Source organism: Monomorium pharaonis, chromosome 6 (assembly GCF_013373865.1).
Source record: "Monomorium pharaonis isolate MP-MQ-018 chromosome 6, ASM1337386v2, whole genome shotgun sequence".
Taxonomy (NCBI): Eukaryota; Metazoa; Arthropoda; class Insecta; order Hymenoptera; family Formicidae; genus Monomorium; species Monomorium pharaonis.
The window spans coordinates 5409653-5435703 of NC_050472.1; the positions used below are offsets into that span (position 1 = coordinate 5409653).

A 26051-nucleotide genomic window follows, 5' to 3' on the forward strand; every position below is an offset into this window, starting at 1 on the left:
ACGTAAATTTTTCTTAGTACATTACAGTGTTCCAATTTGTAAAGTCTGAAACATTTTCTGAATGGTTACGATATCATATAAAAATTAAAAAAATTCTTAAATTTTATATAGCAATTCTAAAAAATTATTAAAAAATTAAAGCCGCGCGCTAATTGGTTCGTTCTCAGTGATTTCTCGACGACATATTTTCGCATGTTGCCAATCCTGAATGACGCGCCCGTGGGGAAAGTTGGCGTTAACGATCGCCACCGTTGGCGGCGTTGGATTCGACGATGCCGTTTGAACGAAGATACGTGCGTTGTTACGGATTCGCGTGATGAGCCGCTGCAAAGTGCGTGAATAACGAAGTAATCTGGTGCTGATCGACGTGATACAAAACGTAAACGAGATTGTGGGCCGGTCGATTCTGTCCGAGCCGGCAGTATGTTCCGCACGAAGAAGGACGTGGACCGCCACGTGCAGAACATCTTCTGCAAGCTGCGGAACGAGAACGAGGTGAGGTTACGTGTCCCGTTCCGTCTCTCTCTCGCTCCCTCGCGCCTCCCCCGAATACTCGTGGATTTCTAACCGGATGAGTCTTTTCGCCAGTCGTTTTCTATTCGTGACCGCGTACAACGTTGACACCGACACCTAGATCGCTTGACCATCCGCGATGTGCCAGACGGAAATCTTGAATCGTCGTCGCCAGTCGAGAGCCGCGCACGCGAGCGCGGCAATGTGTCTGTCGGCGATGGCGAATTTTCGCGGGAAACCGTCCCTGCGGTACATAACGACGGCGGTCGATCGGCCGTCCCGGCGTAGATCCGTCTGCCACGAATTTCGCGAAGCTCCGGATTTCTATTGTTCAGTTTGGCCGACGGCAGCCGTTGCGCGCGTGTTTACTTGCGAGTGTGCGATTGTCGATCGCACACTTGCCCTTGACAGTTACGACACGTTTGTTTGACGATTGACACTTTTGGGCTGAATTTTCATTCCGATGAAAAAAAATTGTTTAAAATCTCGAATGCTTTCTATTCAGAGTACAATAAATAAATTTGGTGTAAAACTTCTTTTCTCTTGTTTTTATTAATATATTTTATAAGCTGGAAGAATATAAAAATATTATATTTACCTCTATTTGTATTAACCTGCACTATTACTAAATATATTATGTAACAAAATATTTTTCTATATATGCATTTCTCTTAATCTCTAGTATTTTAAAATTATTTTATGTTTAAAACGATTGACATTTACTTATAAAGAAAAATAAAAACATCAAAGAATTATACAAGATTTATGGATTGATAAAGTAGAAGAACCTTTATTCCTTCAGCATTACAATAGCCAAGGAGATTTAGTTTATAATCTTTTCTAGTATATTTATCTCTCCATTTATCTATTCTATTTTAACTGGTCCATCACATAGTCATATTTAATATAACGTAATATATTGTACCCCTATAACTACAAGAGTTCTATATACATATACTAATAATCTTTATTCTCTTCAACAACACAATAGCCAAGAAGAGAATCCGATATATAATACAACTTGATCTTATCTAAATTTTTCTTATTACTATCTTTTAATCTTTACTCTGTTTATATTTTTCTTAGAATAGAATAGAATCTATTTTTTTAGCATTACAGTATCTAAGAAGGGGACCTAGATATTTTTCAATTTGCCTAACACACTTATCCCATCATCCATTCATTCATCTATTCTTCTAAAGGATTGATAAAGTTTTAATTACCAGTATTGTTAATTTTATCTCTTGTATAATATAATATAATATAATCTGAATCTATTTGATATAAAAACTTCTGTTTTATACTAAGGTTTGGATTATGAAATCTAAAACTTTTTTTGTGTCCAATTCTTTTTTGCAGAAAAACCTTCGTTGTTATAATGTTGCCAAACTGTATTATCAAGTAGGTGATTATGAATCCACAAAAAGATATGTATCTAATTACTTAGAAGTACGAGATAATTCCGCCAGTGCACATAAATTGTTGGGTCAAGCGTATGAAGCCCTCAGTCAGAAGGAAGCAGCTTTTAATGAGTACAAAGTTTCCCTTGAACTTGAAGGCAGGCAAGATGATTTGGTATTAAAAGGTAAGAAGTCCTGATGTTTTATATTTGAACACTTACATTGGTTGTAACACATTCAAATTTTTTAAATCTTTTTTTAGTATGCGAATTATTGGTTGACATGGACATAGGAATGGACGTCAATAAACTCAAGTATTGGGTGGACAGAGGTGACAAACTATTTCCACATCACCCAGTAATTTTTCAATTGAAAGAGAAGCTGTTGACCATAGAGAAACCGCACAACAGCAGCGAAGATCTTGAGGCGCTAATCGCATGTAAATAATTATTATTTTAATAATAGAACGATTAGAAAACGCTAGAATTAACATATTAAAATTTTCCAGCTGAATTGGCTGCAAGACCGACTGACGTGCAACTTCGCATTAAATTGCTAAATTATTACATGTCGGAACGCAAATTGAATAAAGCTTATGATCATGCTGTAAGTGTAGAAGCCACTGTTTGTCACAGGGACAGCATTGCATGGTATCAGCTGCTGTATGATTTACTAACAAAGTGTAAAGAGACTAAATCCAATGATTGGTCCTTTTGGTTTTACTATATATCTGTATCAGATAAGAATGCAGGACTGTGTCTCAAAGAACAGGGCTGTGAGACAAAGAAAAGCATTCCAGAGGCAGCTCAGGCAGTATTTAAGTAAGTAAATGTGTTAAATGATCTCTATAAACTAAATTGTATTTTTTAAACTTGACAATTGCATGGAATGGTAAATAAAGCTAAAATTCTTTGCATTTATTTATTAGAAATGTGTAAGCACTATTCGAATATGGATTTAATCTTATGTGATTTTTGTTAAATTTTTATTGCGAAAAAAATATAACTTAAAATTTTTAAGTTTTCTATAATAATTAAATTAATATTATTTGTAGCTTTCTAATATTTTTTATTAATAATTGATATAAGAATAACAGTAATTGGAACAAGTATATGAAAAATTGTAACTACTTAAGGGAGTTCCGCTACTAAATCAAAATGAACAGATTTTCATGAAACTTTGTAGAGAAGTTCAAGTTGTGATATAAATTGACAAAATTTTAGAAAACTGAATTAGCTAGTTATTTAGATATTAAATATTTTATTAACATGGGCTCTTATGAGAATAGATAAATTTTCAGGATTTTTCAGTTTTTATTGTTGTATTAAACATAGAAGTAATGAACAGATGTTAGTGAAACTTTACAATAATACATCTTAACTGTCCAGAAAAATATTGTTAAATTTTTGGAACTATGCACTTGCTTGTTTGAGTGAAATAATTGATAAGATAAAAAAAGTTTACAATAATTGAAATAATACAACACGTAGATATAGTAAATGTGTGCTAATGATATAACATGAATTTCAAATTGTTGTATTTAGTTATTTAAGTATGGTATACTAGTGAAGAATGTTTATTCTCAATTTTTAAAAGATTATTTCAGTAATGAAGGTAGTACTTTATAACCGAATTTTTTCTTATATTTACCATTATTAATTTTAGACCATATGCATCAAAAAAAAGAAGGCAACAAAATGGTCATTTGAATATTTTTCTTTACTTGAACTCCTATGCCACTTGTTGTGCCAGGCCTGAGCAGAGAAACTCCCTTAATTAGTATTAATACAGTATTTAATAATTTTGTTAATGATTATAATAATTTTTATATTATGTTATACATATTTTTATTATACATATATATATAATATATTTTTATATTATATAATGTCAAATTTGACGTAAAAATACTTTCTCTAATATCTAAACTGTGCTTTATACATTTACAAATAAAATAAATGCGTTTGTTCGTTTCAATTGCATTTACTTTTATAATATATTCACAAAGCGCGGATATTATGTTCCAGTTTTGATCAAAACTTGAATGAGATGAAGTCAAAGAATTTTTCTAAGCAACACACCTTTACTGAGCATCTGCTTATGCACATGTGGGGCCAATTGCACTTTCACCTAGCGTGCTTGTTGTTACGCAAAACGAAACGTGAACAGGGCAGTTGGAATGAAGCGGGTAGGCTGTGCTCACCTTTATTATTGACCGCGTTGCATGTGGCTCCATTGGAAAATCGTATTCGCATACAATTGGAGGATGACGGATTTAAGAATCAATTCAATGTATGGACGACGGAAGCGGCATATCGGTGTTGCCAAGCTGGTATGCAAAATTGTTTGTTCTTGCAAACATTGTTATCATAAATATTTTCTTAATTTGATTTTTTATTTTATTATAGGTTACATTCTTCAAAATTATGCCAGGGATGATACAAAAAAGTTGATGGACAGAATTGATAAATTTTGTACAGAACATTGGAGAGAACGTATTTATCAGGTAGAAATTTAGTTTTGTACAAATTCTAATTATCAAACAGTGTCTGAATGTACATTTAATGTGTTTTGTTTTTCAGAGAATTTTTGTAACCAGGTCACATCTTGATCACATGCGAACTTCATTTTTTTGCCATTTTCATTCAGCTCCTGACTCGCCTCTGCGTATGTGTACCGCGAATCAACTAAGAACTTACAGCCAAAGTATGTTTAGTATTTTTTTTTTTGCTTTTAGATTATTAAACATTACATTTTTTAAATAACTAACAGTTTTTATTTTAAGCTTATTTGTTACATAATGTTTGTATATTCAATCTTTGATTAATATTATTTGTTGTCTTTTGTTATATTTACTCTTAAATATAATTTTAAAATATCATGAATTGCATCACTGTCGCATATTTTGAAAAATTCAGAGTTAACATTATCATTAAAATTTTTAAATATAATTTTAAAAGGTATAAATTTTTCTGTTTTTATAATAAATTTAAGACTAAAATTTTTTATGTGTATTAAAGAAATTTTTTTAATTTAAATGATTCTGTAAATTTATAGAGAAAATTTAAAATAAAACTATATTTAGACAAAAAGTATTTTAAAAATATATTTTTTAATTTTATTTATTAGCAGTATGAAGAATAACTAGTAACAAAAGAATAACATTTGAAACTAATTGAAATGATTTTTCTAACTATAACAAACAGAAAATTGTTATACCGTAGAAAGTAATAATATAAAAAAAGACAAATATTATAAAGGCATTTTTAATTTTGTTTGCAGTCGCACAAGAGGTATGGCCTGCTTCGTTACACCACCAAATTTGGCTTGGGATGGAGAATCGGCCTCAGCAGAAAGACGCTCCATATCCAGATCATACTTCGCGCGTGTTTCCAGCATTACAATTTTCGATATTCAACACGAGTCAGGCAGCACCCGATAGTCTGTGTCTTATCGATATCGATGCGTTTATTAACGCGGCGATACTTTGTACATCTGCCGTTCTGGAGGAGCAACAACTTGGTAGCTTCATGAATCCAGAGAAGCTACCGACCCTGCCTGCCGATCTTACTGCGACGCTATCCACTAGTAATGAGGAAAAGTGGTGGTCGGCGGCGTACAAGATGTACTCGAAACGCGAGGATATAGACGGTAATATCGGCGAGCTACGACAAGAATTGCAACAGGGTTTGGAGGTCATTCGCTGCATCGGCAATCATGGCATGCATCCAGTATTGTTGGTGCATCTAGCGCGCATGTTCCATTATCGCGCGAAGACCATGAAAGAGAAAGATGAGGCAAACGGATACATCCCTAGATGGGAGGCGCGTTCAGAGTTGTACTGGACCGCCGCTCTACCGCTATTGGAGAGACTGCAGAACAATCAGACATTACGCATGTCTCCCTCGAAGTTATTTACTTATAAGGGTAAGGACATGAACAATTTCGAATTGACGAACGCCCTCGAGGAAGGCAAGCTGCTATTGGCTCAACGGCTTGTGCACGACAAACAGTACGAACAGGCGATCGACGCGCTGGAGGCACTCAAATGCCCAGAAGCGGCGTTCCAGCTAGCGCAGATCTACAAGATTTTTGCGGATGAGATAGTGAATTCCACACCGCGCGAAAGCCTGACGTCGGAGATGCGCTCGCAGCACATCATAATGCTGTCGAAGGCGAAGAGCAGTTATTATCTTACGCTCGACCGTCTCCGTAGTCCGGGCACGAATCCCAAACACCCACTGAATGCTGTGCTCGGCACTCATATCACCGACATCGAGAACGAGTTGAAGAGGATAGATCCGGATCTAGGCAGAGGCGACTTAAGTAGAAATGATATCGATTGCATATCCGACGAGAGTTATTCGCCTACTCATAGCGCCGTAGATCAAGCGGTCACGAATCCGACGTTGCCGATGCTCTCAACACTAACTACGAACATGCTGAGCACGCCCCAGAGAAATACCCATCGCACACCAAAACACGCTAGTACGCCATGCAGACTGCAAGATTACCTAAATCTGTCGAAGAATCGCGTGGAGGCACGCCCGAGCCCGGAGCGTCTCGACGCTCAGATACGTCAGATCATGCAGTCTCGGGACAATGAGGTGCAGGAGCTGATGGAACAGATGAAGAACATGATGCTACAAATGAAAACGTTGACCGAGAAGGTCGATAATTTGACGAAGGAAGTGGTCGACTCACGCAAAGAAAATCAAAAGCAACAGCAGCAGCAACGTATACAGCAGCAACAGAATGTGAATCCCACTCCTGTCGATCCCGAAGATTACTACGTTCTTGACGATGACGAGTATGTTGATCTGAACTATCAGAATCAATCGGCGTCTTCTATTTCCGGTAACATATTTCAATCGCAGGCCGCCCGGCCGCCTTATCCGTCGCTGATTTATCCCCCTGGCACACTCCAGTATTATCCTCAGGGTGGATTACCGTTTCCCGATCCGAATTCGCTGTATCCACACCCAGTCTACCCAATGCCGATATTGTATCCGAATCAGAAGGTACCGGACAATCCATTGCAGCAGAGTCTCTTTGCGTCGACGCTTTCTTCGCAGCTACCCGACCTCATGCCGCCGACTGCCGCGACGAATCCGTCGTTACAGATATCGCTCAAGCCAAAAATTGAAACACCGTCACAAACGGCCAAACCTGAAGTAGTGGCATCGACGGCGATGACCACAGCGACAATAACTGTCATCAAAGATGCGCCAGTAAACAAAGCACCTCCCGTGAACGTGGTCATTACCACGTCCGACACGCTACCAACCACAGTACCGTCCACCCAACCGACTCTGAGCGTCACCATACCGCCGCAGTACCGATCGGGAAGCGGAGGAACAGCTTCCACCTTTTCTGCTACAACAACGACAACAACAAAATCAACGTCATCTTCCAACGTACCACATTGCTATCAAATTCCTATGCCCTCGCAAGCCACTATACCGACTACCGTCAATCTACCGCTGACATCCACTTATATAACCCCGGCTAACGTCAACGTGCCGATATATGGCAATTTAACATCATCTATTGTGACTCATACAACCACCAGTGGTAGTTTTCTTCAGGATAGCATTAGTAAGATACACGACAAGCCTAATAACAGTACTAAATCTATCTTTGAGTCCTCGGCTGAATCGCTGAACGCGTCGACAGAGATATGCGAGCAGGAACACGATCCGATACCGAACTTTGTGCCGCTTATACCGCTGCCTGCGAAGGTAAAGGTTACCACCGGTGAGGAGGAGGAAGACACGTTGTACTGTGGCCGGGCGAAACTGTTCCGCTTCGTCGACAAGGAATGGAAGGAGCGCGGCGTTGGTGATGTAAAGCTACTGCGCAACAAAGAGGGCAAGGTGCGCTTGTTGATGCGTCGCGATCAAATCCTGAAGATTTGCGCGAACCATCTGTTACGACCCGACATGGAGTTGAGTCCCATGGTAAACAACAACAAAGCCTGGTTCTGGGTCGCCAACGACTTTGCCGACGAGGAGGTGAAGTTAGAGAAGTTCTGCATCAGATTCAAAACTTCAGATGAGGCAATGGCGTTCAAGGAAGCCTTTGATCAGGCAAGACTCAGTTTGTCCGCGATATCTCCGGGAAAGCCACCCAAGAGTGCTGAAAAAGCTTCCATTACTTTCAGTAACAAAGACTTGTCCAAGACCCAAAAATCACAGTCGACGCAACAAACCAAGATAAGTTCATCAGTGGAAGTGTTCTCGGACAAGTCGAAATTTGGCACGACAACACTAGGCGGATTCTCCTTCAATTCTGAACCCATTATTCAAGAGGTCAAGGACACGGAAGTGGATGAATCCAAGAAGATCGAAGAACCGCCGAAAATCAGCCCATTCAGCAAATTTTCATTTACCAAGTCGACCGGTACGCTCGAGACGAAGACTACAATGAGTGCCGTCTCAACGCCGTCCGCGAGCTTCGTTTTCGGAATCTCCACTCCGTCAATGAAAAACTCACAGTCGTCCGTTCTGACGAACACAACCGCGAATGCATCGCCGATATTTGCCTCGCCCACAACAACAACCGGCCAGAATTCCACGACATTAAGAAGACCTCGTTTGCCGCCACCCGGTGCCCTCAAGCAAGGATCGTCCAACGATGAAACGCGACCGCCGACTGAAAACGAGCAAACGTTGTTTATCGGGATGACAAGTCTTCAATGTCAGGGTGTCAACGGTGCCAGCGCCATGCAGTGGAAGAATAAGGGCACGGGAGCGATGATGCTGCTGTTAAACGTAAAATCCGGAAAGATTCGCTTATTACTAACGGACGATAGCACTTCCAAGGTTTACAGTCATGCAGTTCCGCTGGACATGGCGTTTACACATAAGAGTGGAACTACTGTCGTCAATTGGACCGTACCGGCGGACGCTAAAGAACCCGGTAAGACCTGGTCGTTACACGCCGCGACCTTTAGCGCGCCGGAATTGGCATCCCAGTTTTATAACATCGTGTCAAGCTGTCAGCAGAAGTTGGCCAAAGGCACCAATCCGAGCGAAGTGGCAAAGGAGCTCGAGAAGAAGACTCTGATGAACGAGAGCAAGGCCCAAAGCGTAGCGGAGACAAAGACATTGTCGGAACTGTTTAAACCTCCGACCGGTTCCTGGGAGTGCAGCGACTGTTATACTAGAAACAACGCTACGGACACGAAATGCGTAGCCTGTCAAGCTCCGTCACCTTTAATGGCGAGCAACAAGAGCAGCTCTGTGATTGCTAGTAATAAGCCGTCCGTTGAGTCCAGTAGCAAACCACCGTTGTCGGAACTGTTCAAATCGCCCGCTGGCTCCTGGACCTGCACGGCGTGTTACATCGTCAACAGCGGAACGAACGTCTACTGCGTTGCCTGCGACAATCCCAAGGATCCGTCGCAGCCGCCCAAGCCGCAGCAAGCCAATATTTTCCAGTTAAACACATCCCCTTCCAGCGCAATGCCTATGACCACGTTCTCCTTTGGCATTCCCAAGGATACCGTTTCGAAAGAATCGACCACGTTTAAATTCAGGATGCCGCAGACGGAGGATAAGAGCGCTTTGTCCAAACTGGAAGAAACTACAGACAGCAAAGGTTTTGTGTTCGGTATGCCAGTGAAGAGCAGTATTACGTTGAACACGAATGACTCGCCATTTACCTTTGGCTCGCCCGCAAAATCCTTTGACTTCAACTTTACAGCCAAGTCGCCGGCTAAATCGCCTGGTGGCGGCGGCGAGACCAGCGAGGACGAGGTAGTGGAGAGCGAGGACGTCCACTTCTCGCCGATTGTGCCGTTACCGGATAAGATCGAAGTGAAAACCGGCGAGGAGGACGAAGAAATACTGTATAGTCATCGTGCGAAGCTCTTTAGATTCGATACTACGGTGAAGGAGTGGAAGGAACGCGGATTGGGCGACATTAAGCTGTTGCGTCATAGGGAGACCAGTAAGTTACGGCTGATCATGCGTCGGGATCACGTGTTAAAGCTGTGTCTGAATCACATAGTATCCAATGATCTGGAGTTTACACCGAAGGACGAGAAATCATGGTTGTGGTCTACCGCAGATTACAGCGAAGGTGAGATTGAGTACATGCAGTTCGCCTGCCGCTTCAAGACGGCCGAGATTGCTGCGGACTTTATGAGAGCAATCGATAATGCCAGAAAAAACGTTAAATCCGCAACGAAAACTCCGACGAAGACGATCACCTCGCCAGTCAAAGAGATCGAAATCGTCTACGAAACGAAGGTCACTCCGGAGGAGAAGGCAGCCGCCTTAAAGTTGCAACTACCGGAGAACTTCTACGCTTACAAGCAAAAGGAGGATTGTCCCGGCTGTAGAGGGTGTAGAGAACCGAGTATAGTACTGTATCCAGACGTCGGCGGGCAAGACTCATCGAAATCGAAGTCGAAATTGGTATCGGAAGAGAAGAAGGTGACAGCGCAATCAAAGATCTCGAGCATTGTGGACGCGAGTTTGTCAAGCGGTCGTGAGAGTACCAGCGAGAATACTATCCAAAGCGTGACGCAATCCGCGCAATCTGTGAAGAACGGATTCTCCTTCGCGATAGCCACATCGTTCAAATCCCCGACTACCGCTACCAGCTTCGACAGCTCGGCGATGAGTTTCGGTACCGGCGATATGAAACTTTTCAACGACAAGAAGACCACAACTTTCTCGTTCGGCATGAATCCCCAATTTGGCACCAATGAAACAGCGGTGACGAACGCCTCGCTCGACAATCTCAAGATCTGCAGTCCTAATGCTCAAATGACGCAGACAACCGCGGCCGGCACAACCGGACAACCGATATTCGGCCAGGCCACGTCGACGACATCTGTATTCAAAACGCCTAGTTTTACCTTCGACACTGATAAGAACATTTTTGGCGGCTCTTCGAAAGGAGCGTCAATCTTCAGCGGCGAGAGCACCGGTGACAGTACCGTTTCCTCTTCCACCGCTGCGAAGACGACCACCGCTGTCGCCACAGCAGCGAATTCCGTTTCGAAGACGTCGACCGCAGTTACTACGTCCAACTCAGTGTTTGGCTCTAACGCTACACCCTTCTCTAAAATGACGTTTGGTAACAGCATTTCGCCATTTGGTAGCTCCATGAACTTTGGAATGACATCGAACATCTTCGGCGGGACGACAACAACAACATCGACGACGACAGCGAATATCTTCGGCGGGGTAACCACAACCGCGACGACGACGAATATTTTCAGTGGCGCAACGACGACGGCGAATATCTTCGGTGCAGCAACGACAACATCCAACATCTTCAATAGAACGACAGCACCGACGACGACGAATATTTTCGACGAAACGACGACACCTACGACGACGAGTATTTTCGGCGGGACGACAGCGTCCACGACAACAAGCATCTTCGGTGGGACGCCGACCGCGACGAACATTTTCGGTGCGGCAACTACGAATGTTTTCAGTGTGACAACACCAACTGTTTTTGGCGCGAAACCAGATAATAATCAGAAGACGGCCGATGACGGGCCCACATTCTTCTCAGTGAATAATGATATGTCGTTCTCGATACTCGCTGCGGCGACAGTTCAACCGGAGGCCTTCAAAAGTGGTATGTCACGAAGAAAAACTATTGTTCAAGCAAATCAGATAGTATCTACAACTATCCTAGAAATAACTGGCTTTCTGTTTTGTTAGAAGTGTCGACTATTCGACACTGTTTCTTCTGTGGGATTGCATAAAGTTTTTTCCGTATCTTTATTTTTGGATTTTATACTTCTTTTAGATCCCAACTTTTCATTCGCTGGTGCTGGCTCAACAGTGTTCGGCTCAAAATCCGCTACATCACATAACAGCACGGTAAATAAATCACGTGAAGAAAAAGAAGATAATGAGGAGGACGACGGCGAGGTGAATAACGAGCAGGAGCACGATCCTCATTTTGAACCTATTATACCTTTACCGGATGCCATTGAAGTCCGAACTGGCGAAGAGGATGAAGAGAAAGGTAGCTTTCGATATCTTCGCTTACTATTTTTAATTGGAATCTTTCAGTGCGAGAAATCTTATTTGAAGAATTCTGTATTTGTTGATGTAGATAATATTAAATTTATTAAATTAATATTTTCTAAGCTCTTGACTATTTGTTTACAGTGTTCTGTCATCGAGCCAAGTTGTACAGATACGACAACGCCACGAAGGAGTGGAAAGAGCGTGGCGTCGGTGAGATGAAGATCCTGCATCACGTGGGCCATGGCAGCTATCGGCTGCTGCTGCGCCGCGAGCAGGTGCACAAAGTCGTCTGCAACTTCCTGATCACCCCCGACGTGGAGTTCCATCCGCTCTCTACATCGAACCAGGCTTGGATGTGGGCCGGCATGAACTACGCCGAGCAGGAACCGTGCGCCGAACAGCTGGCGGTTAAATTCAAATCGCCCGACTTGGCCCACCAGTTCAAGGCGCACATCGATAACATTCAGCAAGAATTACGCGAGAAGAGAACTACCGAAGGTAGTGGTTAACTTTTACGTGATTATCAGGTTGTAAATGCGTCTATAGTCGCTGATTCTACTCGTTACTGCTTTATTTGCACAATGTTATTTTCTTTTTGTGATAGATGCGGAAAATCGATTAATTAATATTCGTTGTGTTTGGATTTAAATTAGGATATAATAAGAGATATTTATCATACTTATTTAATAAAACGGGATAGAACTATGAGAATGTGTATGTTTCGAAATTAAACTATGTTGTTGATTTTATGGATTTTATAACACTGATTGATTTTGTATCATAGAATTGTCACTCGTGCTAAACAATTGCAATCATTTATTTTATGTGAAATTCTGTAATCTGTACGTTATATATAATCACAATAAACTATGCATTTTGCAGATGTCTTTTAAATTATATTCGAAGAAATAGAATAAATATTATTATTTATATCTCACGACATTTGCTTATTAGTATTCCTGTAAACATGATTGTATGCTTTTCGACGAGATATATATGTATACGCACCATAATTAAATCCACATGTATACTCGAGTTTATGCACATAGTTTCATCAGTTTACATCCGAATAGGTGAAAGATGTATCGGCGAAGCAGAGGACAGTGAGGAACATGATCGAGGCGTGGATGAAGAAGAGGAGGAAGAAGAAGACGAAGAAGAGGAGGAAGAGGAAGAGGAGGAAGACGAGGAAGTTGATCAAGAGATGCTTACTGTAGTCGAAAAACGTGCTACTGTATTCGCGAAATGGCCTAATGACACAAAGTGGGAGAGTGTAGGCTTAGGGAACCTGGCAATCCACTACGATTCTGAGATCTACGCGGAAAGAATCGTCCTAAAGCTTGACGACTCGGAGGAGTATGCGAGCAACACTATCATCAGTATGGATACAGTCATGCGGGTAATTATTACATTCATACAAATGAGATTTACTGTGAATTCCTTTTTTTCTATTAATGTTATTAACACAAATAAAACACTTATCGGAAAAAAACTGGAAAAATTTTCAGGAAATTTATTTCTTCTCTTAGGTCATATATATGAAATATAGAGAGGGAGGGGGATTTTATGGCACTTTATTAGTACTCAGGAAAATAACTTAAATTCTATTTCTTCTTTTCTGAAAATTGTTTTATAGACCTGTTATATTTTCTAATTTTAAGAATTAGAGAAGGGTAGAGAGTAAGTTAAACCGACATTAAAGTTAATCAACATAGATTTAAATGGGCCTGATTATTTTTTCTTGATAATGCAAAATCGATTAATAATATAAACGTGAGATACACATTTATATACCTTTTGTTGTGACTCATTTTTAATTAAAAAATTAGTAACAATAGATAATACATTGTTGAATTGGTGTTGTGTATTTCATATGTATATATTTTTCATGTGTATATGTGTTTTTCATATGTATTTTATGTGTATATGTTTTACTCATTATCCTTGTATCGTCACAGGTGGAAGGCAAGGAGTGTATTTGGAGTGGAATTGATTATGCCTTGGATCCTCCAACGAGAAGAGTTTTGAGAGCAGTCTTCTCGTCGGTGCAAGCAGCTCAAGAAATGCATACATTTTTCGAAGATGTAAGTAAAGTTTGATCAAGAAGTTGGATTAGAGATTGTCGTTTGTTTGCTAAAACGACAATAATTGATATTTTTTAATTATTTGCAAAAAAGAAATAAGAATTTAATGTACTTTGTAAAAATTTAAATGATACCTTTATTTCTCAATCAGTTGTTACATCAAAGTCATTAAAAAATAATATTTCAAAATTGTAATAATTTAAAATATATTTGAATTAGAACATTTTATTTTTTTAATTATGCCGTTGTATAGCAAATCAGCGATATTATATAATTATATACTCTTATAATTAGATATTCTAGATAATTAAGAACATATAAGATAAGAAGTTTCTTCGTAGGGAGTGGATAGTGCGAAGCAAGCCGGTGTCGTCGAGTATGAAGAAGCGGAATTAAAATCCTTAGCTAATAAGTAGCTGCTAATTGGCTGTTATTATACATAATTCATTACTTTCCTACGTTAGCGTAAATGTTAAACGGGTTGTTTCTTGTCGCTCTTCTCAAGTTGTAAAAAATAAGTAAGGCAAATCGTATCACTAAATTATTTTTACGTACTGCGTCTTTTTTTCATTTCCTTTTTTTTTAGAATCAAGACGCGCGAAGTTTGACAAGTACAATTGTCTGTGCATGCACGCGAACACAAAGTGCGAGTTTCGTAGTAATAATTTATGTGCTGCGAGAAATACTTATAGCAAAGTCCATTGGGCGCACTAGTGCACATTAAAATCATATACAAATTGACGTAAGAATACGTGTTTAATGTAAATATATAAATGAGTTAAATTGCAAAATCTTCAATATATTTTATTGCTCTTTGTTAAAGTACATTTTATTATTTTAGAGATATTTACATTTTCATTTTTAAATTTTGATTAGATCAGTGTATAGCAGTTTTAATATTCACCAGTGAGAACTTCACTAGTGCAGTCCAATAGAATTCGCTGTTATTTATAATAACTGCAGAAAATCTAAAAAAAAAAAATAGAAAATCAAATATTACGATGTTTAATTTTTTCTTTTTATACTAGTCTATGTATAAGAATGTTTTTTTTTCTTTTTTTTTTAATAAATACGATATGTGCCAAAAAATCGAAAATTACTTTCTACTTTATTATGAAAGCACTATCTCTATTTAGACCTCCAATTCTTTTCAAAACACACTTATCAGTAATCATTTTTCTATATACCTTTAAACGGCACTTGCAGAAATCTCGATAAGAATCGTGCGTTATATTCGCATAAATAAGATAATAGCACAAATACAATAATGTTCGTGCTGATAATCAATTACGATTGTTAGGTTGGAAGAGATGAAGATTGAAATTTGATTAGATTGCAAAGAGTTGTTGCATCGAAATTAACAGTTATTGTAAATACTATGTGATCTCGTGGTTACACTTAATAAGGTATAATTGTAATCCTCGAACTGAAATAGAAATTGTATGAGGAAATATGTATAGATCACACATTGTGTAACACGTGTAATGTAAATTATTAAATTAAACATTTAATCAAAAATTTTTTTAGAAATTTTTTTTTTTTCCCCAGGTAAGTAATATTTTTCTCTACATTATGTTAATTCTATAACTAAAGCTAACCACACATATATTAATAGAATGGATTTATTATAAGACTCAATTACAAATCAAATCTCTATTATAAACAAATTAAAAATTTACAATTATAATAAAAACTGCAAATGTAATGAAATTTTCCTATAATGAAATATACATTCCGACAATACTTATACAATCTAATCAAATTTCTAATATTATAAGTCGATACAAGTCGCTCAAATATGAGATATTTTTGCACTCTTACTATTCAAAGAAAAAAAATCTTTAAGAGATTATCGAAAGCGAATGACTAAGCATAACAGAAAAACATGACCTTTAAAACTCTAATATTAAACTATCGTCACGAATGTAATACGTCAGTAATAGATTAAAAATAATTACGAAAATACCTTTGCTTAAATAATCAACAAAGTAGCAGAATTATCGTTATGAATAGGCAAAATAACAATATCTCATACAAAAGAAAAAAGCAATTAATATCAGTTTTCGAAAAAAAATTTAATATAAAAATTGCGTTTATCAAATTTATTTATTAAACATATTGTATAAAGATAATATCTCTTACAAAGAAATAAATAATTTACATTGGTTTTCGAGAAGAATAATTTTTAATGTAAAACATTAAAGCTTAATAGTCATTGAAAAATTAATAACTTTTAACTATGTAAACTTACTTAATTTTAAATGAGTTAATTTTTAGTTGTTTTTAATACCCATAAACTTCTTTTCTAAATTAAACATTTATAAATAAATGTTTGTCTTTTTCTTTTATATGTATGTAAAAAATCAATTCTTACATAGAAAATAATTTCTTTGTTACTTCATATAAACTTAATTTACGAAGAAAACATTTATTTAGTGATACATATTATAACTCTTTTGACTAATCTAACTTTAAGAAATTATGATATTTTAATTTAATATAAATAATGCTTTCCAAAATTAATTTTTAATATAACTTAATCTTAATGTAACTTTTAACTGAACTAGTTTTTTGTTCATATAACTTTAATGTAAATAAATTAATTTTATAAGTCATTAACTTAATTAAAGACTATATTAGCTTACTCAAACCTGAAAAGAATTACATTTTTTTTTAATTAAAGACCACGACGCGACTTATCGAACACGCTGTATAAAGCTCTGCAAAATTTGTAATACCTGATAGGAAGTAAAAACAGATCAAAACTGATACAGTGTGCTTTTCAACAAGACGCAGTGTAACACAGTGTCCACTAGTTTGAGTGAGACACACTGATATGTTCCTTCTTATACTAATGGACACTGTGTTACGTGTCTTGCTGGAAAGCACACACAATCTCGCACAACGAAGATACCGCGTGATACGAGAAACAGATCAAATGTTTCCCGCGATCCACCGGCTTCTCCCCTCTTCCAACGCCATGATGCAGCAGAAACATTTCGATAAACATGGGCTGCTCGTTATCCACGTCAATCCACGTCGGGACGGACTTTGAGCCTCGGGCGGGTATATCATCGGGTCCTTATTACATTCCGATTATTGCAGTTCTAAAAGTGACTTGAAGCAATTCACCACGATGTCGGCTATAAAGAAAGGTACGCCTACGATTTTTATCCCCTCTGATCCTCAATGATTGTGAGATGCATTGTGATGCACCGAAGATTGCGATTCAAGACTCTTAAAAAAAAATCTCACACTTGTCATTGTTTTTTCATGTTAAAAGTAAATTCGATTAAAATCCCAATTAATTTAATCAGCGATTAGCTGTCAAATAGTATTCACTTGTAATAAAATATTAAACGGAAATGTTGATTTCTTGTTTTTTAATATCTATAGAAGAATAGGTCGATAAAAGTTATAATTTTTCTTTAAGTAATTCTGTCAATTAAGTCATCGATTAACATGACATTTGATTGGAATTGTCCATTTTTATTAATATAAATTATAACTTTAATTTACTTTTTTATATTTTCTAATTCCAAGAATTAAAAAAATAGAAAAAATAATTTGAAAAAATTTGTTTTAAAATAGCATTAATTTAGTTCTTCTAATATGCAATCTATAAAATAAACACAACAATATTAAAAAATTTAATATTATATTGATGTAATATATTAATGTAAGAATAAAAATTGATTCTTATTCTTACACAGTGATTCCATAACACATGTTATACATAATGATTATACATGTATTAAATAAAAATATATAATTGATGTAATGTTATTGAATAAAATGCAAGATTTTGGGAATGATAAAAAATTTTTATACATGGATTGTGTATGTGTAGGCTTGAACTCTTTTACAAGTCCATCACTCTTATAGTCACATAACGTCGTGACATAATGTTTACTGTTAGTTTAGTGAGTACTGATAAAATATAATTATAAAGTAAAACAAGTAATGTTTTAAGGAGAAAAACAGTGTATAATTTGTCCTTGCATCGTAAGCTTTTCATGAATATTTCTAGATCATCATGTATAAATTATGATAATTTAATGGCAGTCTTAAAAATAATTTTTATTTAAAATAAGATCTATATAATACATTAATAAAATATAAAATCAATAGATAAAATCAAGATATAAGAAAGAATGTTAGAAAGTAAAATAAATGACTAATTTGAAATGTTCTTTGAAACAGGTGTTTTCATTGTCGCAGCAAAGCGCACCCCATTTGGCACAATGGGAGGTATGTTTGTGAACAAAAGTGCAACTGATTTGTCAGTCGTTGCATCGACTGCCGCGATCCAGGCAGCAGGTTTAAAACCAGAGAAGATTGACAGCGTTGTATTTGGACATGTTATGGCAGTAAGTGTTACTATTTATATTTACAATTTTACAATTGCGAGCACCTTACCATGATCTTATGGTTGAATCAACATACCTTTAATTTTTGTTTTGTAGAACTCATCCTCCGATGGTGGTTTCTTGGCGAGACATACTTTGTTAAAATCAGGAATTCCGCAACAAAAACCAGCATTTAGTGTAAATAGATTATGTGGTTCTGGCTTCCAAGCGATTGTCAATGGGGCTCAGGTTGGTATATAATAATATAGTAGTATATATAATAATTTTATAGTAGTATAATAATTCTATAGTTTTCTAAAAATATTATTTAATTTATAAAAACTAAAGAATAACTAAGGAATAATATTATTCCAACAGCAGAGAGAGAGAGAGAGAGAGAGAGAGAGAGAGAGAGAGAGAGAGAGAGAGAGAGAGAGAGAGAGAGAGAGAGAGAATGTTACTAGTGAAAATATTAGGTATTTAATTAAAATTGAAAATGTTATTTAATTTAAATTGTAAACTTTAAAAATAACTAAAAGGAATATTAATTTTAATGGAAAGAACAGTATTTTTAATGCAATGTATGGAATTTAAGAATGATACATAATTCATCCAAATAAATAAAATAGATGTTGTGGTTATATGTATAATAAATCTTAATATATAATAAATATCAATACAAAAATTAAAGTTATTAGTATCAATAACACAGCATATCTTTCTATTTCAGGAGATTTTATTAGGAGATTCAAATATTGTCTTGACGGGTGGTGCAGAAAATATGAGCCAAGCTCCTTTTGTTGTGAGAAACGTTCGTTACGGCACTGCCTTGGGCCAAAAATATGAATTCGAAGACTCGCTCTGGCTTGGATTACTCGATACCTACTGCAATTTACCCATGGGTCTGACTGCGGAAAAACTTGGCGCGCAATACAACTTGAAAAGGGAGGAAGTTGACAAATTTGCCTTGAGCAGTCAGCAACGTTGGAAAGCTGGTAAATATCGACATAATGTCTTATTTAATATATAGTTTTATCTATTAGCTTTTAATGAGATTAATTAATGAGATTTTATATATATTTCTTTTATAGATTTGGAAATTCTTTTCTAGAATTAAAGTACACATATTAATATCAATCTGTGAATTGGATTTTATATCAAGAACAAAAAAATTTTTTATATATTCTACTTATCGACTTCTTCCGAATCCGCACTCACACATACACGAAATTTTTGTAGACATTTTTCTCTTATACCAAAAGCTTCTTAGCTGTTCTGAAAGCACATTATTATTCTTTCCTATAGTAACAATCCTGCATAACAGTTATTTTGTACGTAAAGAGTCTTTAAAACTTAGTGTTATGGATGAAATTTAAGTTACGAGACGACTGCACAAAAGTATAATTTTTTCTTGTTTTTTAAAGAAAATTGTATTTAGCAGAGTTTGTTATTGTCTATACTTTAATTCTGGAGGATTTACAATTCTATGAAATCAATTAAGAGCCAAATGAAAAAGAAAATAATTAGTGTTTAATCGGTAAACCAGACGACTCTAGCATCCCCTTAAGTATCTATTTAAAATATTACAGCCAATGACGCGGGTCATTTTAAGGAAGAAATAGCGCCTGTGCAAGTGAAAATTAAGAAACAGGATACAGCTGTTAGCGTGGACGAGCATCCACGTCCACAAACGACGATGGAGAGCCTAACCAAACTGAAACCAGTTTTCAAGAAAGACGGATTGGTCACAGCTGGCTCTGCATCGGTATTGTTGTTTTTCTTAATTTCGTAGACAAAACTTTTATATCAATGTTTCTATCAGTTCTTCCAGATTTAATTACAAATTCGACTTTATTTCTTATTTCTCAGGGTATCTGTGATGGAGCAAGCGCTGTTATTTTAGCCAGCGAGGAAGCTGTGAAGGCAGAAGGCTTAAAACCATTGGCACGTTTGGTGGGATACAGTGTTGTCGGCGTAGATCCGAGTATTATGGGAATTGGCCCTGCACCAGCGATCAAAGAATTGCTTAAAGTCACGGGCAAGACACTCGACGACATGGAAATTGTCGAGGTGGGATTTCAATTTATGCAACAAAAATCTTGTCAAGTGGGACTTTTAATACAAAGATTTGAAAATTAATTGATATGAGAATGTTAATTAAAAATTTACTGCATAATTTAGGTAATTTGAATTTACTCGCGCCACATGTTAAAGTGTGTATGATTTCCGATAGATCAACGAAGCGTTTGGAGCTCAGACTTTGGCGTGTGCAAAGGATCTTAATTTAGACCTGAATAAACTGAACGTAAATGGCGGTGCTATTGCTGTAGGACATCCATTAGCTGCTTCTGGTAGCAGGATCACTGCTCACTTAGTGCACGAACTTAGGTAATAATGCATCTTGTAACGCCTTGGGTGTATTTTTATCAATCTCTTATCATTCTTATCTGCATGTTTTTTTTTTGCAGGAGGCGAAAGGCCGGGAAATTCGCCATCGGTTCCGCTTGCATTGGCGGTGGTCAGGGTATCGCTGTGATGGTAGAAGTGCTGTAATCAATTGTAAAGATCGCACTTTTTTTAAATTAATGATATTGTAATATAGAAACAACGCAATGCAAAGTGATATATATATACAATTTATCAGTGTCAAACAATTGTTAATGCCTTTACTTATCCTATGATGTGTGAGAAGCAAAATTATAAATATTTTTATACAGAAAATTTTATATAATTTACTTTTGTACATGTAGCATTAAAGATGTCGCATTGTTGAATAAAATTATAATTGTAAACGTTTGATAAAAATATACAAGCCATTTAAATAACGTCATAATTATTCAACTTTGCTATTTTTATATTAAAAATTATTCTTCCAGGGACGAAAAATTCTTGCAAAAAATTATCTACAAATTATGTAGGTATGTATCTTTTATTTTCTTTTTGCAAGAAACATTAACATTAATATAGGAGTATTATATATATATGTGTGTGTGTGTGTGTGTGTGTGTCTATGACGCACTCGATTCGGTGCCCTGTTCACATGATGCGAAAAAATGACTGAAAATGCGTAATAGAATTCAAAAAAAATTTTTTAAGTTGCAAATTTTATAAGCAAAATATTTAATAATACGTAAATAATGATTGCTTATGCATTATAAAGAACTATATATTTTGCAAATAAATAAATTATTGTAATTATAAAATTTTGTAATTTATCATTTTTTTAAATGCTATTGCACTTATTCATGACGCACCATGTGAACAGGACACACAAAAATCTGCGATCGCATGTGGCCGCCTCGAGCAAAAACCAGCGAGAATCGAAGCAGTAACATTGTAACAGTCGTAGTCGCTGTAGTCTATAGAGCTTGTATTAATGGAGGGGCCATTGCTATATGCCGGAGTCCGCGCGGAGAGAATCGACGAGAAGCTCTTTGTCGATTCTCCCCGCGCGCGTCGCGATGCACCAAGGCCCTTCCAATAATACAAGCTCTATGCCGTAGTGATCGACTTGTGTTACTAAATGGAAAGGGCCCATAAAAGTGTCAAGTAACTGAGAATACTGAGATCAGTCATCACTGGTCATCACTCATCATTACTCATCAGTTGGTTGTAGCCAGGTAAGCCAGTGCACTGCACCGTGAAATTTTTTCCGCAGATAGATAAACGAATCGCGAACACATCCTCGGAAAGGATGGCTTGAAACTTGCTAATCTATTGATCTTAAACATAAAACTGTTAATTTTAGAATAAAGGCAAAAGCAAAAAAGTATTTTTATATAAAAGCTTTATATACTTTTATACATGTAAGAAGACACATTGTTAAACTAAAATGTTTATAATTAATTCGTTCTTTGAGTTTTGAAGAAAATATATATAGCTACGAAATTTTATGTGTCGATGAATTAAGCAGCTGAACCTTGAAGTACCGTAAAAATCGAATAAGACATTCGCATTATCTAAAATATACATTATTATTATTAGTTTTAAATATTTTAAAGATTTTGTCTTTAGTTTCAGAATTATCAGTACAAATTTAGATAACAATTATATATGTAAGATCAATTCGAAATAAAAAATATGCAAATTATATCAATCTCAGCATATGTATTATAGCTTTTGATTTATATTGAAAATTAAACGGTACAAAAATTCGGTAAGAAGGATAGTATAAAAATCTACGTTTTTGAATTTTATTTTAACAAAACATATATAAATTTACGAACCTGTACGAAAGTGTTTAAAGACAGTGTCATAATCCTACCGGCGCTCAAAGTGAGTGGACGATGAGCCCTCGTCATAACGATTTGAAGGCCACGTTTGAATCTTTCAGTGTTGGAGAACCAGTTGCTCGAATATGCAGCCGTGACTAAACGCATACTCTAAAAATTGCAGGCGTGTTTCTTACGTACAATTATATACAAAAATATTAATTAAATACTTACATGCAGATGCAATTCATTACCATGCCAGCAGAAGATAAATATCTGATACGTCATGCAGCACATATATGTCAGCATGCCGATTAGCACCGCCGGGATGTAAACTTTCATCTGCGGTGCAACCGATCGCGTGAGAATTTGCGAGCAAGCTGGTCGAGACAATATGGATTTACCTGCGACACATTGAAGGCGATCAGGCAAATAATCACGCAATTCGAGAGAAATTGGAAGAAGATGACGGTGCCAAAGATGTCCTGGATCTCATTGGTAAAACTGCATAAATTAATAATTAATTGCAAACAAGACTAAAACGTAAATGGATAATTAATTTCTCTCTCTCTCTCTCTCTCTCTCTCTCTCTCGCTTTATTTTTTTTCATAGATTTTTATATTTGATCAAAAACTTATAAGCTGTCTCAATAAAATTTAAATTTATGAAATTTTTTAAATGTTAGGAAGAAAATAATTTCCTTCAAATTGTAAATAGTTTTAGTCTGTAATTTTTTAAACATCTTAACTTACTCAAATATCAATTTATTATGCACAGCGCATCGCTTGAGCAGCTGATAGGACAAGACTCTGCCTTCAATCGCGAGCGACTTGCCCTTGTCATTATTCCGCATCCTGCGGACGTTTCCCTCATTGTCAATTGAGGTGATGTTGCGCTCTAAGATCGCCAGCTGCGAACAGGCGACCGTGATCAGGCCCGTCATCAGCGTGTCCATCGCAACGTTGTGACAGCAAGCGATTATGATAGCGATACCCTGATGTGCCGCGGTGATCTCAAAGGCCGGCGTCGCCGTCGTATTGTAGGGGTACCATCCTTCCATGGGCAGCCTGCGTGAACGACCGGCGATCAAATCGCTGATCGGGGTGAAACCCCAACAGAATACCGCAATCCCGCCGAAACTCTGATAAATCGCGTGGTGAAAGATTGCCTTCCACGTGTATCTTACTAGTATATCTTCGTGCTTCTTGTCGTAACGACTGAACATTGGGCTGTTGGCCGCGTCCAAAAGCGTCTGAATCCGCGTTTGACAACGAAGAAGAGTGATCACCTATAAATATTGATATTTTTATTTTTCTTTGATCTTTTGTAAGCTTTAAATCGGTCGAAAAAATCAGTTTAGTCGAGTTATCAAAAAGAAAATTTATATAGACAAAATATAAAAGAAAAAGAAATTATTCAAGTCTAGCGAAAGGATTTTATTCTATTAAAAAAAATCCAGCTGATAAGATATTATGACGAGAGAAAAAAAATTCAACTGTGCGATGGCCGGGAATCGAACCCGGATCAACTGCTTGGAAGGCAACTATGCTAACCATTACACCACCATCGCACTCGTTACCGTCTTGCATTTAATACTAGATCTGCGAGAATCTATACTTAAAATCAATAGGCAAAATATATTTTGTGTTATTTGAAATAAAAAAACGAAAAGATATAAGAAGACATTTTAAATTACACATAAAATATAATATAATTTATGTAATTATTTATAATTATTTTGTAATTAACAAAATTAATAAACGGATATAACAACTCATAAATTAGCCTTTAATCAATAAGAATTGTGAGTCTTCACTCTTCATGTTAATTGGAAAAATGTTTCTTCAAATGTTTCATCAAGTCAATTGATAAGAAGTCGTAAATTAACCGTTAATCAAGGAGACATATACTTATGATTCTCCATACTCATTGAAAAAATGTTTCTTCAAATAGAATCTAAGAGAATTGCAATTACCTTTGAAGCGTGGGTGGAATTCGTCATCAATAAGGTCGCAACCGCGGCAAGTTTCGTCATATCACCCCAGTGTACAAGGACATTCGCTATTTCGGTGGCGAGCAAGATACCCAGGACGAAGGTGAAACTAAGAGCGGTATAAAGCAGATAGATTAACCGGGACTTGCCCGTGGCTGGTGGCCACGTGCCCAAGAAGTAGATGATTGTTAGACTCAACTTCAGATGAAAATTCGGTGTAATAGTTCTTTGTCTCTTCATTTTCTTCGATTGGAGAACCGAATGTTCACAAATACCTCGAGTTTAATTCGACGAAGATATTCTATGAAGATAGAATCACCTGATTCTTTTCGCATTTTTCTCACGCGCACACAATTTTTCACTATTACTTTGGTCCAATTTAATATATATGTAATTAGTCTTGGATTTTAAATAATCTAATTAAAACTTGATAGAAATTCTTTAAATAAAATATCTTGCGTCTGAATTGCAAATTTGTGTAATTTACAAATTAATTAAAAGGAGATGCAGATAAAGCGCGCTTTGTACTTTTGAAGCGTTAACATTGTTTTACATTAGAAAGACGCGAGGATCACCTGTGAAGCTAGGAATGTTGCTTAACGATTCACAGAGATACAATATGCCATAACATCTGAACTTCCTTCTGGTACGGTTTAAATCGTTCAAATTAAGGTGCTTTCGCAACGTAGGACAGACTCCTGTAATTCAAGAGAAATTCCGCGGGTTCTCCTGAGACAGAAATTACAACAATTATGTAACGCTGGCTTGTAATCAATCGAGTCGCTCCGTTTCCATCATATGTGCGTGTTATTTCCGAGTCGCGTGGCTTATCAGACTAGATATTACGTTTAATTACGAAAGCGAATCGTATAATCTATGTAGAAATTATTTATTATGTCGGACGATTGACTATTCCCTTTGTGTATAATTCTACAGATCGACGTACAACTGACGAGCAACATTTGCTCGTGATAATTCATTGTGATAGTAAACAGTGTTACTCAGCTTTATATATAATATATTAAATTCTCGAGAAACTGGAAAAAATTCTGGCAAGCATTTTATCATAAGAATCGTGATACTTGTAACAATTGAAAGTATATGAAGCTTATTGATTAATCTGCTAAGTGTTTGACAATTCAATTTAATACTTACTCTCAAACTATTTATACTGTAAATTTATTTATCTATCTTGAAAATTTTATTTATTTTACATTCATATTTTAGATTTATTTATTTAACATTTTTCTATTGCAAAGGTACAAAATTATTATTAATCGTTATCTTTACAACTAAGCGCGAATGCAACAATATTTACGCATGGACGCGCTTGGATTTCCCGCGTAAAATCAGTTTTATCTTACCACTTTTAGATCTGTAATAAATGTAATAAAAATAAGATAAGAATTTATTATTAAGATACGAGACGAGCTGCTGCTCGACAACGTGATAGCGCGGACACAGCTAAGCGCTTATCTGTATATTTTCTGTAGATAC

At 36.5% G+C, this 26051-nt stretch overlaps 3 protein-coding genes and 1 non-coding gene across 4 annotated transcripts; 2 read left to right on the top strand and 2 right to left on the bottom strand.

Annotated features, from left to right (window-relative positions):
* Positions 1-256: 256 nt before the first annotated feature.
* Positions 257-15519, top strand: LOC105828319 (E3 SUMO-protein ligase RanBP2). Its single transcript, XM_012666588.3, has 13 exons — positions 257-495; positions 1873-2098; positions 2176-2352; positions 2422-2734; positions 3941-4245; positions 4322-4419; positions 4496-4619; positions 5196-11516; positions 11691-11912; positions 12059-12415; positions 12991-13316; positions 13876-14001; positions 14343-15519. Exons 1-13 carry the CDS (start codon positions 424-426, stop codon positions 14415-14417), a joined length of 8742 nt encoding a protein of 2913 aa, XP_012522042.1. The 5' UTR covers positions 257-423; the 3' UTR covers positions 14418-15519.
* A 1481-nt stretch (positions 15520-17000) lies between these two features.
* On the top strand, positions 17001-21157 carry LOC105828320 (3-ketoacyl-CoA thiolase, mitochondrial). Its single transcript, XM_012666589.3, has 8 exons — positions 17001-17156; positions 18205-18371; positions 18468-18599; positions 19081-19345; positions 19940-20115; positions 20220-20420; positions 20584-20738; positions 20819-21157. The coding sequence occupies exons 1-8, from the start codon at positions 17138-17140 to the stop codon at positions 20901-20903; spliced, it is 1200 nt and encodes a 399-aa protein (XP_012522043.1). The 5' UTR covers positions 17001-17137; the 3' UTR covers positions 20904-21157.
* Positions 20923-26030, bottom strand: LOC105836824 (odorant receptor Or1). The gene is made up of 6 exons (XM_028190927.2): positions 24537-26030; positions 23314-23849; positions 22966-23065; positions 22796-22903; positions 22577-22732; positions 20923-22309 (listed from the first exon to the last, which is right to left on the bottom strand). The coding sequence occupies exons 1-6, from the start codon at positions 24792-24794 to the stop codon at positions 22256-22258; spliced, it is 1212 nt and encodes a 403-aa protein (XP_028046728.1). The 5' UTR covers positions 24795-26030; the 3' UTR covers positions 20923-22255.
* Trnag-ucc lies at positions 24060-24131 on the bottom strand. Its single transcript has one exon. It is a non-coding gene; the product is annotated as a tRNA-Gly (tRNA).
* Positions 26031-26051: the final 21 nt, after the last annotated feature.